The following is a 14,585-nucleotide window of genomic DNA, read 5'->3' as shown; positions in this document are numbered from 1 at the left end:
TGGTTTATAGTCCTGCTCAAGTCTTCTATTTCCTTCTTGACTGTCTCCCTAATTATTCTATCTATTATTGAAAGTGGGGTACTGAAGTCTCAAACTGTTATCATCAAATTGCCTATTTCTCTCTTCAGTTTTGTCAGGATTTGCTTCATGAATTTGGGGCTCTGTTGTTTATATGTTTATATTTTTATAATTGTTATGTCTTCCTGGTGGATTGACACTTTTATCATTATAAAATGTCCTTTTTCTTCTCTAGTAATAATATTTTCTTAAAGTCTATTTTTTCTGGTATTAGTATCGTCACTCCAGCTCTCTTCTAGCTACTGTTTGCATATATAGTGTGCTTTGTCATACAGAATTTTTTAAGTTTTATGTAGCTGAATACATAAATTTTTTATGGCTTCTGCATTTTGAACAATAGTTTCGCCTTTTCCGTTTCAAGGTGATAATTGACTCTCCCATGTTTTCTCCTATTATTTCTGTATCTTCAGTTTTTAAGTTTCTACTTTTGGTCCATTTGATTTTGTTTGGTACTTGGTGTAAGTTGTAGATCCAACTTAATTTTTTTCTTATATGTCCAATTGCCACAGCACCGTTTATTGAATGGTCCATCTTCATTGCTGCTTTAGGCTGCTACCTTTATCTTATACTAAATTCTTATGTGTATTTGCATCTGCTTCTTACTGTCTTTTTTCTTCCATTGTTCTGTTTGTCTACTAATGCACTAGGACCACAGTATTTTATAGACTGTGGTTTTATAAGTCTTATTATATCATCATGTTAGCCTCTTGTCATTTCTCTTATTTTTCAGAATGTTTCTTGCTATTCTTGCGTGCTTATTTTTTTCATATCAACATTACATCAGTTTGCTTACTTAAACAATTTGCTTACTTACTAATAATTCTAATAGTAATTCTAATAATATCTAAACCTGTTGGTATTTTCCTAGGATCATATTAAATATATGAATTAAATTAGATTGATTGGCATTTTTTTGGCATTGAATATTTCTGATCTGAAACATGGTTGTCTTAATGTTTGTACAGGCCTATTTTCAAGGTCTTCAGAAAAAATTTTTAATTTTTAAAAATCTTTAATAAGAAACGTTAAAAATAGAGAGAATAATATCGCAGACCATCACTGTGGACCTATTACCCAGCTTAAATAATTATGAACACATGGCCATATTTTCAGTATTACTGTCTCTCTCCCTCCCTCCCTCAATGTTTTACAACAAATCCCAGACATTATATAAGAAATATGATAAATTTTTCTTCATATAGTTGTGTACATTTCTTATTAAGCTTATTCCTAGGCCTTTTATCTGTTGTTCATTGTTTTTATATAGGAAGATTTATTTCTGTACATTGATTTTGTACACTTTTGTTATTATTTAAATATTTGTTTGTGCTAATTTGAATTCATTGACTTGAAAAGGTTACCACCCTTTATAATTTGCTAACCAGATTTCACCTGTATGCTTACCTGGACTGTTAGAAATATGCTAAAATTTTAGGTATAAACTAGTATAGTAAGCTACTAGTCTTGCACCAAACAACATATTTGTGACCTGAAACGTAATAACCAACCTGTGTAGTGATATGTCAAACTTACCTGGGATTCCTGTCCTGTAAGATTCTCTGTTAATACCTGAAAAACTCAGGTTGTCTTCAGTTTCCTGTACTTTATAATGTTTTTTTTTTTTTTTTGCGGTACGTGGGCCTCTCACTGCTGTGGCCTCTCCCGTTGCGGAGCACAGGCTCCGGACGTGCAGGCTCAGCGGCCATGGCTCACGGGCCCAGCTGCTCCGCAGCATGTGGGATCTTCCCGGACCGGGGCACGAACCCGTGCCCCCTGCGTCAGCAGGCGGACTCTCAACCACTGCGCCACCAGGGAAGCCCTATATAATGTTTTTATGAGTAGTTGCTGGCCTCTATTCTTCCTGTAGACCTTAAAATCACTCCCTGATGTAAGTCAGTCCCTCAGAGAGGCACATAACTCTTCTGAGCCAGTAGGGAACCATTTCAGTCTTTTGAGTTCTTATGATAAGCACTGATCAGATGTATCAGGAATCACATTGTGGCATGAGCACTAATATTTTAGATAGTTTCTAATGTAGCACCATCAGTATCCTGCGCTTTAGAACAGGATACTCTCAGAGTTTTTCAAACTCTCAGAGTTTTAACAGTCCCTTTGACACTTTCCTGTGTTACCTGATTAAGCTGTTCTGTTGGTGTAGAGTCAGGGATTTGGGGTCTATTATATTCATTTCAGAAAATTCTAGTTGCCTGGAGCTTTATCTCTCCCATAACCTGCCTCTGAAATGGCATATGGTTTTTCTGCCAAATAAGAATTTTCTTTTGGATGTCTCTGGAATTACATAAGGAAAAATTCTAGTTTATTCCAAATATTAAAGCAACTTTTCTTCAGAGAAAAGTTCTTTCCCCTAAATTGCAATGACTTAGCTTACATGACATTTTTCAAATGACAAACTTATCTGGATAGAGATAAATATATCTCATTAAAATATGGCTTTAAGGGAAACTGTGGAGACAGTTTTACTATGGCACATGATGATATCCTTGATGCCACATCATATGACCAAGTTACATGGCTACCATTATTTAAGGTAATAGTACCAGCCTCATTGAGTTCATATAGGAATTAGGTGAACTGATATATTTAAAGTGCTTAAACTTAAAACTAGCACCTAGCACGTAGTACCCCCTGGTGAGTGTTTGTTAAATACATAAAAAAGAAAATAAAACCTATGTACAGAGAAATGGACTTTCTTAAAATAGATCAAGGGAAAAACTGAAATTCTATAGTCTACTATAGTCTCTCTCAGCTCACTCTTGTTGAATTAACTTCCTTCCTGCATATATAGTTTCTAATTTGAACAACCTCTTTCATTTTAAAGATTCGCCGGTTCTCAGTCCAGCTAATTCTGCAATCAATTTAAGTGGAGCTCAGGACCTGACCTGGAATAAGAATGTTGTGAAGCCACTGGCTTTATCTTTACAGGTTGTAGGGAAGACTTTTGCTGCAGGTGATGTTTTCCTCACTTATATATATATTTTTAATTTATTTATGTTAAATTTATTTTTGGCTGTGTTGGGTCTTTGTTGCTGAGCACAGGCTTTCTCTAGTTGTGGCGAGCAGGGACTACTCTTTGTTGCGGTGCACAGGCTTCTCATTGCGGTGGCTTCTCTTGTTGCGGAGCACGGGCTCTAGGCGCACGGGCTTCAATAGTTGTGGCATGCAGGCTCAGTAGTTGTGGCACATGAGCTTAGTTGCTCCATGGCATGTGGGATCTTCCCGGACCAGGGCTCAAACCCGTGTACCCTGCATTGGCAGGCAGATTCCTAACCACTGTGTCACCAGGGAAGCCCTCCTCACTTATATTTATTTGGTAAATACCTAGTCCATAAAAGACTTGTGTGAAATTTAATTGACAATTTGGTAGAAGAAAACAGAAGCTCCTTCTTTGCCAGTTGAAGGCAAAAGTGGGGCTGTCTACTATAACGCACATTTATACAAAGCTTTGTGTTTTCTGTGTTACATCCAGAAGAGTCAGTGAATGACATTTGGCACACAGGGGAGACAAAGCAGGTTGATTCTGTTCAATAAAAATTTCTTGGATACCTGCTATACTGAGGAACTGGGGATAGATACTAAGATAAATAAGGCTCAGTCCCTGACCTCTAATGTACTTGTAACCTTGCAGAGGAGATCAACCTAAAAGAAGATATTTTCAGTGTACTGCAATAAATACATAATATCCTAGGGGAGCACAGAGGAGGGGGGGTTAGCCCAGCATTTTAGGGAGTAATTGAGAACGGGTTCTTGGGGACTTCCCTGGTGGTCCAGTGGTTAAGATGCCGCGCTTCCAATGCAGGGGGCGTGGGTTCAAACCCTGGTCAGGGAATAGGGGAAAGACATTTCAAATTCAGGGAAAAGCAGGAGCAAAGCTTGAAAGGAAAAGGAAAGGAAAGAAGCAGCATGACATGTGCAGGAACTTCCAGCAGTTTGAACTCGTTAGAAACATACAATGTAAAACTCAGGGAGTAGCAGGAGGTGAGCAAGAGGCAGAAAAGGGAAAGGTCATAGGAGGTCAGGTTAAGAAGTATGGATTTCACTCTATAACTTATGGCACAGGGGAGTGACATGGTCTTATTTTAACTTAAGCTAGATCATTTTGGCAGCAAAAAGAAAGCATTGGGAATACAAGTTGCAGGTCATTCAATAGTCTGGGTGAGAAATGATGAGGTCCTTGACCAGGGTGAAAATAGGTTGGAGAGGAGGAGACAGATTGGAGAACTACTCAGGATGTAAAATGAGCAGACTTGACTGATTAATGGGAGCGTAAAACAGAAGAATGGGTTTCAGTTGACGTCCATCTTTCTGGGCTAATGGTTAGTACCATTGCTTGAGATAGGGAATACAGCAAGGGGAGCAGGTTCCCCAGGAAGAGATTGTGAGTTCAATTTTGGACATGATGAGTTTGAAATACCCATCAGGCATCCAAGTGGCGCTACTCAACGGTAATTTAATTTATCGTAGGAGGAAAACAGGACTAATGGTATAAAGTTGAGCCACCAGCATATGGTTAAAATCACCATGTAAATAGTGTCAGCCAAGGAGAAATGTAGGGTAAGGCAAGCTATGAACTAAAAGCAGACCCGTAGAAAATTTCAGTGTTTAAGAAAAAGAAATGGTCAGAGAGGTAGAAGAAAAATAAAGAGAAAGAGAACCTATCGTTCTTGGAAACTTTCCAATAGTTAGGTATCATAATTTATCCAGACCACTTTTGTTCTTACTCTGGTCCAACAATTCTTGCAGAATCTGCCTTCTGTTTAGATTACAGACTGGAACAAACTGAGTCCAAGTTTTTACAGCATAGAAGAAAAATTAATGAAATTATGGATCTTGGCAGTAATCATGATTGCTAAAACCATCAGATGAGAGGCTGATGAACAACTTTGTAACTTGAAGATTAGGCTGACAACTCTTAAACCCACTGCTGAATCTTAACATCCCAGGAAAAGAGAAAACTGGTCATTATGTGCCTCTTAATGGAAGTATACAATAGGACTTATGAGATACTCTTGCCAAAAAAATCAAACTTGAATCTGAGCAAACATCTATATCTAATGATTAGTTTAGGAATTAGAGGAGACATCAAATGGCACCATGAATATCCAATCAGCAAAATACAGGAAATGAGAAATTCTGCTAGGTTTTCAGCAAATTAATTGTTAGAAAGAAAAAGAAGAAGAATTCTATAGATTAAAAGAGGTTTAAGGGACATAGCAACTAAATTCAGTGTGTGGATATTTTTTGAACCCCGGATTGAACAAGAAATGTAAAAAGCCATTTCTGAGCTGATTGGGAGAAATCTGAATACTGATGGGATATTTGATATTAAGAAATTATTGATCATTGTTAATTTTAAGTATAAAAAAGATCACGGTTATGTTTTTTTAAGAGTCCTTTTCTTTTAGAAACACATACAAAAGTATTTATGGATGAAATGATATGACAAATGAGTTTGCTTCAAAATAATCCAGAGCCCATATGTGTGTCTGTGGGTGGGGGGGGAAGATAGGGAGTATATGTAAAGCAGGATTGGCCACATGTTGGTAAGTGTTGAAGCTGGGTGATGGGTACATAGTTTATATACCATTCTCTCTGCTTTTATATATGTTTGAAATTTTCCATGATAAAAGGTAAGAAAAAGAAAAGTTTTCTTCCCACCATCTCCAAAGACTTCACTGAAAATAATTCTAAAAGATCTCTTGGGGTACTAGAAAATTATTTTGGGTGACATTTCATGTTAGTTAAAGTACTACTCAGATGGTTGTAGTTGGCTCCGTACAACTGGGCTGTTCTGTCAGTTGGATTTCTTTGAATCCTATGTGAGGTTTGTCATATGGTTGCAGCATCACAGAAAGCAGTGTCCTGCCCAGACTCTGTTCTGAGTGGCTCCTCTTGTGTACCACAGATGCTGCTAATGGAAACAGTAGCCATGGAGGAAAGAGCAGTGCGTCTAGCTCCACTCCAGCCCGCCCAGGGAATTACTCTTTGTCACCAAGACCTAGCTTTGCCTCAGGAGACCAAGGTACAATACCCATCTTAGAGTTTTGAAATAACACTTAATTATGGAAGAAGTGCTCCAGAGAGTTTGGAATGATTAATTATCTGGCAGCACACTCCCAGTTTTTCCTTAGCTTCTCGTACAATGTTTTGAAAATTTATGATTGGTATGAACAATTATGATTAACATATCTTGGTGATTCTACAAGGGTGGGCCTACCGAGGAAATAACATTGAAACAAATATATAAGAAGGGTCTTGAAAAGCCATGGGCTTTGATGACCAAAGTGCAGGGTTCAAAGTTCCTCTCTGTGTGTGACACTGGGTAAATGTGAGCCTTCCTTTCACCATCTACAGAATGGGTATAACAAAGTAGTTGTCCTACAACTTCACAGGGTTGTTGATAGAATCAGATGAAATAATCTGGGTGAAATGGTACATTGTAAAACAGCCTGCAGCTGTTAGTGCTGTTAGTGTGTGACTTTTTCTAACTTTATCTTTACGTCTAGAAAAGTGACTTCAACTTTCTGAGTATAATCATAGTAAAGGTCCTATGTTACTTTGGCTTCTTTCCCTTCTTCCATTACTAAGGACAAGGCTCATCTTTCTTTTTGTATTCAGCTACCATGTTCATTTCTGGACCACCAAAGAAACGACACCGAGGATGGTATCCTGGGTCACCTGTCCCCCAATCTGGTTTAGTTGTACCTATTCCTGCAGTTCGCCCTCTTTCAAGAACTGGTAAGATTTCAACAGAAGATGGGTTTTAAGTTTCCTTAAATTAACAAAGGTATCTGCTACTCTCGTTCTTTCCATGAACCCTTGAAAATAAATTTCCTTAACTAACTTTTGTGTCCTGTACTATAGCAGCTAATATTTTGTCCCCATCACATCTGCCATCCCTATAAGCACATGTACCATCACAAAAGATCTTGATTCACCATCTGTCTTTGTTTTACACTATAGTATCAATAAACCACTCTTTATGTAGGGCGTGATGCTACCAATCCACCATTATAGAGCGTAAATGAACTTGCTTTGCCAATAGTGGTATTTGATGTATCCTCCTATGATCTGGTTCGTTATATGACCTATAAGTATTATTTCTGAATTGGGTGGTTCAGTCTGTGACTAGAATTCTGAAAAACCAACTGGTTCTCCTTTATAATATCCAAGCTGTGGCCGTTTGGTACTTACAATTAAATGTTCAAATGCTCATCTACCTTGCTGTATGAAACACAGACAAATGTAAATATACCAATTCTAAGACATAGATGGGGTTCTTTAAAAATTTACATTTGTTTAAAAAATGATTCTAAAATCTACAGAGAAATGATAAATACAGAAAGAATTATGCCGGTATGTTACTGTGGTTGCCTCTAGGTAGTACTGATTAATGATGAATTTATCCTTATTCTCACTTTTCTATACTTTTCACATTTTCTGTAATGAGTAGATATGCCTTGATAATCTAGGGTGGGGGAGATAAAATACAAAACAGAATCCAAAATACTGTATGTGGAAAAACAACTAGAAGGAAAATCTGCCAAAATGCTAAATAGTAGTTATCTCCAGACGATTTGATAATGGTTGATATTTTTGTTTGTTTTCCTCACTTATTTTATACAATAAACACAAATTACTTTAATAAAAAAGCCATTAGACTTATAAAACTTGCATATTAAAAGTAATAACGCTGTGTTGATTTCAACTATATTTCATTTATCCTTCCTATCTAATCCTTCTTGTCAAACAACTTTTTTTCCAGAGTCCCTTTTATCTGCCCCAGTTCCACAGACCCCATTAACTGGAATTTTACAACCTCGACCCATTCCTGCAGGGGAAACTGTAATTGTTCCTGAAAATCTGCTGAGTAACTCAGGAGTTAGACCAGTAATCCTGATAGGTAAGGAAAGGAATTCCAAGTTGCCTGTGTCTGCTGGAATCTAGGAACAATCCTCCATTTCACTGCGTGTCTATTCATGTGTTCATGAAGGTATTCATTGATCCATCTATTAATTCTTTAAGCACTTATTGATCAGCTCCTTCATGATATCCTAAACATGGGACTAGAAGTTGGGAATAAGGCAAAGTCTTTTTGCCCACAAGGAGCACTGTTTAGTGGGGCAGTCTAGAGGTTCACAGCCAAACTCTCCATCATCTCAGAGGTGATGTTTCAGCTGGGGAGCTGAGGGGTGGATGAGAGCAGACAAGGTTGGGGAGGGCTCATTTCAGTCAAAGGGAGCCAAACGGCAGAGAAAAGGAACAAACTGAGCCAGCAAAGAGGCCCCACTTGGGAGAACCAAGAGGCCCCAGAGCTGCAGATCTAAACCATGGGGAAGCATTTAGGAGTGAGAGCCTTTCCAAGCTCTCTATAAGTGGAGGTGTAGAAATGTAGGGGTCCCTAGATTCCATGACTAATTTAGAGCCTTTCATACCCACATCAAGAGTGCCCTCGTCGGGGGGCTAGCCTAGGCCAGAAGAAGAAGACTGCCGGCTTTACCTTCGGGACTAAACAGATAGGGTGTTTAAGCCCACTAGATCTTTATGGTATGTCTATGTGAGGTGTTATCTGTTTCTTGCAGTTGGCTTGAGCCAGACATGGATGGTTTCGCTTTGAGCCCTGTTCTTTATCAGACTGCCCTATCCACTGCTCCTGGACCTATAGGCACTAGGGGGAATCCCAGTTGTTTAAATTCCATATAGTCAGGAAGTTCTTACTGAACATTTGAATTGCATGCACAGTGCAACTAAGCCTTGGAAAGATACATAAAACATGAGGACCCTTTGGTGTCTGCCTTTTAGAAAGACTCACAGAGGGACTGTTCTCTTCACCTTACCACCAATACAGGATGTATTTTCAACACATCTGTGTCCTATCTACTTCTAAGATGATTTAAGGCTGTTTACTGACAATTAGGAAGAGAACACAACAAAAATGGCTAAGACAGCCAAAAGAGTAAGAACCTCCAAGTCCCTGCAACTGGAAGAATATTGCTATTGATCAATGAATTTAGCTTAAAACGTTTTAAAAGAAAACCTCAAGAAGTGACACATGTTATTTTAGCTTGTCTGTTTGTTTGTTTTCTGACTTCTTTTCTGGAAAGAAACTTGATCAGGAATTTTATCTGAAAACATTTTATTCTTGCAGTTTTACAAAGGGTACAGAGATGTTTCTGCAAACTCTCATCAGTCCTCTATGTCAGAGATATAATATTAACATGTCTCTTATATAATATAGTTTGAGTATTAATATAATTAGAGTATTTTGCTTCCTGTTCTTCTGATTTAATGAAAGGGTAGAATTTAGAGCATTTGCATGAATTCCCTGGGATTGATATATTTGAGTGATTTGTTTGGTAACCATCTCAAAGGGCAGGGAACTTTGTTAAGCATCGTTGATCCTAGCTGAGCAAATATACCTGGTTGGACCTCAAAAAGAAATGTTGAACTTTACTGACCTGCTTCTATTGGGGCAGGCTATGGCACTTTACCCTATTTCTATGGAAATGTTGGTGACATTGTTGTGAGTCCTCTGCTGGTGAATTGCTACAAGATTCCACAGTTGGAAAACAAAGATTTGGAACAGTTAGGTTTGACTGGCAGCCAACTCCTGAGTGTGGAAAACATGATTCTTCTGACAATACAGTATCTCGTGCGGCTGGGTAAGCAATTTTCAATAATCATTTGATGGCGACGATTTTTATTCTTTTTTGGAACATACTTTTTTCCTTTCTTACCCACTTTCTCACATTTATCCACCTCTTACTTTCCCCTCTTTCACGTCTAACATTCTTTTTCTTCAACCCCATTCTCTATGGCTTTTCCCTTTCCTCTCCTCCATTTCTTTCCTACTCCTTTCCTTCTCTTTCCTATTTCTTTTTCTCCCCCCTATTTCTCTCAGATCTAGCCTCCCTTGCTGCTGGCTTTGCTTCTTTGGGTCCTAGAAGAGATAAATTGCTCCACCTGGTGTCCAGTGCCATAATGGTCCTAAAGTCTCCAAAGTAGTTGATGTAGGCAGACTGTCCAAGGGCTGTGCCATGGGTACCTCCCTTGTGAGTCAGGCCAAGCCACCTTTCTGAAAGTGCAGCTACCATCTGGAATGCAAATGTAGCCATTGTGTTAGACAATTATTTTCCACTTAGCCTTTTTATCTTGTTTATCACTGCCCCTACACCCATTTTTTTCTTCTCCAGCTCCATCCCTTTGATGTAGTCCCAAACTGCTTCCTTTCATTCAGGTAGTAACTTGGACCTCCCTGGAAGGTTTTCTGAGCTTTAGGGTAAGGGGATACCTAGGTCATGAACCCTTCACTTCCTCTATTTGATATCTCCTCCTGAGCCCCACAGTGGGTGTATGCAGGTGCCCTGACAGTACTTTAGTGGCTCCGCAGCATTTACATTGCAATGTCCTTTATTTTGCAAACTGCAGTAGGCCATCTAATATGCAGCCTAATTATATACCTACTCCAGGACTTCAAACCACTGATTTACTTAGGAAAATGTTAAAGATGTGAAATTACACATTAAAAATTTTATCTGCACTCTTGTGAATTTTTTAAATGATTTTAAATACTTTGGTGTTAAATAATAAAAAACATGGGCCAAACAGTGTTAAACACACACACACACACACACACACACACACACACACACACACACACACACACAAGCTTCAGCTTCAGTCTTTGGAGCATCAGCTAGCAATCATGGCTGCAACTCTTAGTACCCTGAGAGCCCAAAGGCCTGCTTTGACATGGAATCTCCTTTGACATGGGATCTGCTTTGACACAGGCTTTTGAAACTTGCAAGGCTTCAGGTATCTCATGAGCCACTTTCATGATAAATCTAGGACTTGCTAATCATTTTTATTAGTAGGTAGTAAAATTATAAAAATCTCCCGGGTCTGACATTTGATGTCATCATTTTAATTGATACATACTGACTTTCAACTGTGTTCCAAGATGAAAAACTAGCTTCTAGATGTATCCAGAATCAGTTATACAAGGCCACATAAAGCAATGCTATTTTAGTTAACCAATCCTATCAGTATAGCATTTTTTAAAATCTCAATACCAATTTAAATAGTCAAAGTCCAAGTTAATTAAAGGAACTAAATGGTCAAAACAAAACCTCTTTCCTTAAATTAGTAAAAGCTCTTTTCTTAAAAAATAGAACAATCTCCATTCAATTAGACAAAACTCTTCTCTGCCTTGTAGGATCAGTTCTCTCCAGGGTTTTACTTGCAACCAATTAATTATGTCTCTCAATGTCCAACATAAATAGATATTTCTTTTTCTTAATCTAAATTTTGTACATTGAGACATCTCTTCTCTTTAACTCTTCTGGAGTCCTTAATTTTTTTTTTTTTTTTGCCTTCAGAAGTTTTGAAGAAGGCAGCAAGAATATTTTCACATATGCTAAAGATTATAAATTGACATTTGAAAAAATAAATCCAAACTTCTAAAAGGACAGGTGTAATACTTGGATAGCTCAGTTATCTGAAGGTAACAGAGAAGAAGAAAAGCAAGATTTTTCAGAAAGAACAGACCTTTCCACTACAATCACTTTTAAAAAAAAGTCTCTGTTATTTCACAATCTGAAAATCTTTTGAAGTAGATAATGAAATCAGCAAATCCAGAGATTCTCGGAGGACTCTGAGTCTATTGGAACCTTGTCTTTTCCTATTATGGTGGCTCTATCTGAAAAGCCTTCGGACCTGATGCCTGGGCTACACTGAGTTACTGGAGATAAGCATCTGAAGAAAAAAAATTACTATATATTATCAAGCTTGTGAAAAGTGGAGAAAAGGCTCCTGCAATTTAGCTGTAAAGGCTAAGGATGCAGAAATGACGGGAGGTGATTGGAAGCAGGGCAATTTACTCTAAAAAGTTTCTTACCTCATTTAAACTTTGATACATTTTCCTCCATTTCTCAATTCCTAACAGTAATTCAGTCAAAACTCTGTAAAAGTGAGTTTTAAGGCAACCGAGAACGCTATGAACATGTTTGATATTTTATTTTCCCAGAATGCCTTCGTATTTGGAATTAATTATGCTGCCTAACAGAAAATGTTACTCTATGGTGGTTTGGAGGGGGCCTTATGGACACATCTATTAACCAGCCTCCTCAGATTGTCTATGAGAGGCAGGAGGGAACTGGAGAAGTCACAGCCACATGCTTCTGAGCTGTCATTTGTTCTGATGGAAGAAAGCTTTAAGTTCATGACCATCTTCCCTTCTTCTCCACGCAGTCAGTACAGATCTTGCGCTTTGAGCTCACTACTAAGTGTGTACTCAGTGGCCACGAACCGTGGTGCTAATTTGATAAAGTTAAATGAAGATCAGAAGCTTTGGTGGCTCCCAGGTGATAATAAGGCATCCACTAGTAAGGGATTGGGGAAGGCACAGAAACATAAACACAATGTAAGCATTGCCATTTTCTTGCCCTCTTTCCATGTATTGCCATTTTCTTGCCCTCTTTCCTGCTTCCCTCTGGCTCCAACCAATCCTGGAAAAAACTTTTTTTCCAATTAAAATTGTTTATTTTTAAAATGTATGATATTTAATTTTCCTTATCCTATCCATTACTAAAGTTGCATTTTTTTTTTTTACTTTCCCTGAGAATATGGGCAGGGTCCAGGGAGGCCACTTAAACCCCTGTTAGAGGAAGGAAAGGTTTCTGACTCACTCAGGTGCCTCATTCTCATACAGAAGTCCAGTCCCTCATCCCTGTATTCTTTGCAAGGGGATTTTGGCTTTGGATTCTGAAGCTATTGCTTGATCTCAGATCACAGACACTGAGGGGGTCTATATCTGTTTCAGGAGGATGAGTTTCAAATCTCAGGTCCACACAGCAAAGAAATGCCTTTGAGTAGCAGGAGTGAACAGTCTTGCCGGTTTCAATTTAAACTAAGTGTAGGAATTCATTTGTGTCACTTGGATGCCAGACACTGACTTGCTTATTTTGTCTCAAAGACTGGTTGAGGGACTTCCCTGGCGGCCCAGTGAGTAAGACTCTGTGCCTCCAATGCAGGGGGTGTGGATTCGATCCCTGGTAGGGAAGGTAAGATCCCACAAGCTGCGCGGCTCGGCCAAAAAACAAAAAAACAAAAAAGACTGGTTGAGTTTCTAAAGAGAAACAAAATACCTCTAATTCCAGGGACCATAGATCACCCACGTAAGCTTAACCATAACCTCGGCCAGGGAAGAGGGCCACATGCCATTCTTAACCCAGAACCCTGGGGAGTAACTAGGTGATGAGAGCATTCTCTATCTGGGGAAAGTGTGGAACTGCCTAAATATACATTGGGAGTGAAAAATAATTAAACTTAGTTTTCCTCGTGGACAGTATTCTCAAAATTAGGTATAGAGGCAATACATTAAAATGTTTTTCTAAGGCACCTATGAATAAAATGAGAAATGAATGAAGCCTGAAGCTGATTATATACCAGTAGGTTAGCTTCTTGCTTCATTAGTCATTAACTATTTCTGTAACGCCAAGTTTAATATGTCAACAAAAATACCACCTTCAGTGACCATCTCCCAAGGCATACAATGGAATTGCTACTGTCTCTGAGCACATCTTCTTTTAAAGATATCAAGAATAGAAGTCTGCATTTTAAAATAAATGTGTATCAAGGCAAACAAAAAAGAGAGAAGGTAATTTAGCAATGGAAAATGGTTAGTAGAGGCAGTATACTTGAGGCCACTAGAGGAAAAAGAGCTTATTTGCCAGCTGGAATAGACTGCACTCTGATGTGTGTGTTTGTGTTTGTGTGTGTGTGTGTGTGTGTCTTTTCTAGCTGTGATTAAAAAAAAAAATTCTAGCTGTAATTCTCTTCAATTTAGGTCCTGATCAGATACCTCTCAGGGAAGAATTTGAGCAAATTATTCTGAAAGCTATGCAGGAATTTACTCTAAGAGAGAGAGCCCTGCAGATGGGTGGTCAGTGCACGCCTGTGTCACCAGGACAACTCCCCTGGCTGGCTAGGTTAATTGCCAGTGTATCTCAAGACTTGGTTCATGTGATTGTGACCCAGAACTCCTTGGCGGAGGGCATTTCAGAGACATTGAGGACTCTCAGTGAAATGAGACACTATCAAAAACTACCAGATTATGTTGTGACAATTTGTGCATCGAAAATCAGAGGAAATGAGTTTTGTGTGGTAGTATTAGGTGAGTAACTTTTTCATTCATTCATCATCCGTCCATTTGTATAATACTAAATGGGGTGTTTCAGACATCCATGTAATTAATCTCTGGTCAAGGGCTCCAACTTGGGTTCTTCCTCCTAATTTTAACTTTTCCTTTGCTCCTCAGATCAGATTTTTATAGCCCTTAGTTTGGCTGTTGTCCCTCTCAGCTGGTTGTGGGAGCATTATTTCAAAGCACACCCTAGTAACAGATACCCTTGTCTCATGTAACTTCTGTCCTTAAGATGTTTTGGAAATGTTACCACTCTAGCATGTGATAAAGCCATTGCCACAGGTGG

The 14,585-nt window shown here is 38.6% G+C and overlaps 1 protein-coding gene across 1 annotated transcript in view; it reads left to right on the top strand.

The window, feature by feature from the left end:
• Window positions 1-14,585, top strand: part of GREB1L (GREB1 like retinoic acid receptor coactivator) — a 118,514-nt gene that overhangs the window by 45,726 nt on the left and 58,203 nt on the right. Inside the window, 5 exon segments of the mRNA XM_024757923.1 lie at window positions 6,002-6,118; window positions 6,715-6,834; window positions 7,862-7,999; window positions 9,573-9,758; window positions 13,943-14,269. Coding sequence (XP_024613691.1) covers window positions 6,002-6,118; window positions 6,715-6,834; window positions 7,862-7,999; window positions 9,573-9,758; window positions 13,943-14,269 — 888 coding nt within the window.

This window comes from Neophocaena asiaeorientalis, unplaced genomic scaffold (genome assembly GCF_003031525.2).
Source record: "Neophocaena asiaeorientalis asiaeorientalis breed wild unplaced genomic scaffold, Neophocaena_asiaeorientalis_V1.1 scaffold142, whole genome shotgun sequence".
In the NCBI taxonomy this organism is placed as follows: Eukaryota; Metazoa; Chordata; class Mammalia; order Artiodactyla; family Phocoenidae; genus Neophocaena; species Neophocaena asiaeorientalis.
The sequence above is the reverse complement of the archived record's forward strand: the minus strand, read 5'-3'. Positions and strand labels throughout refer to the sequence as shown.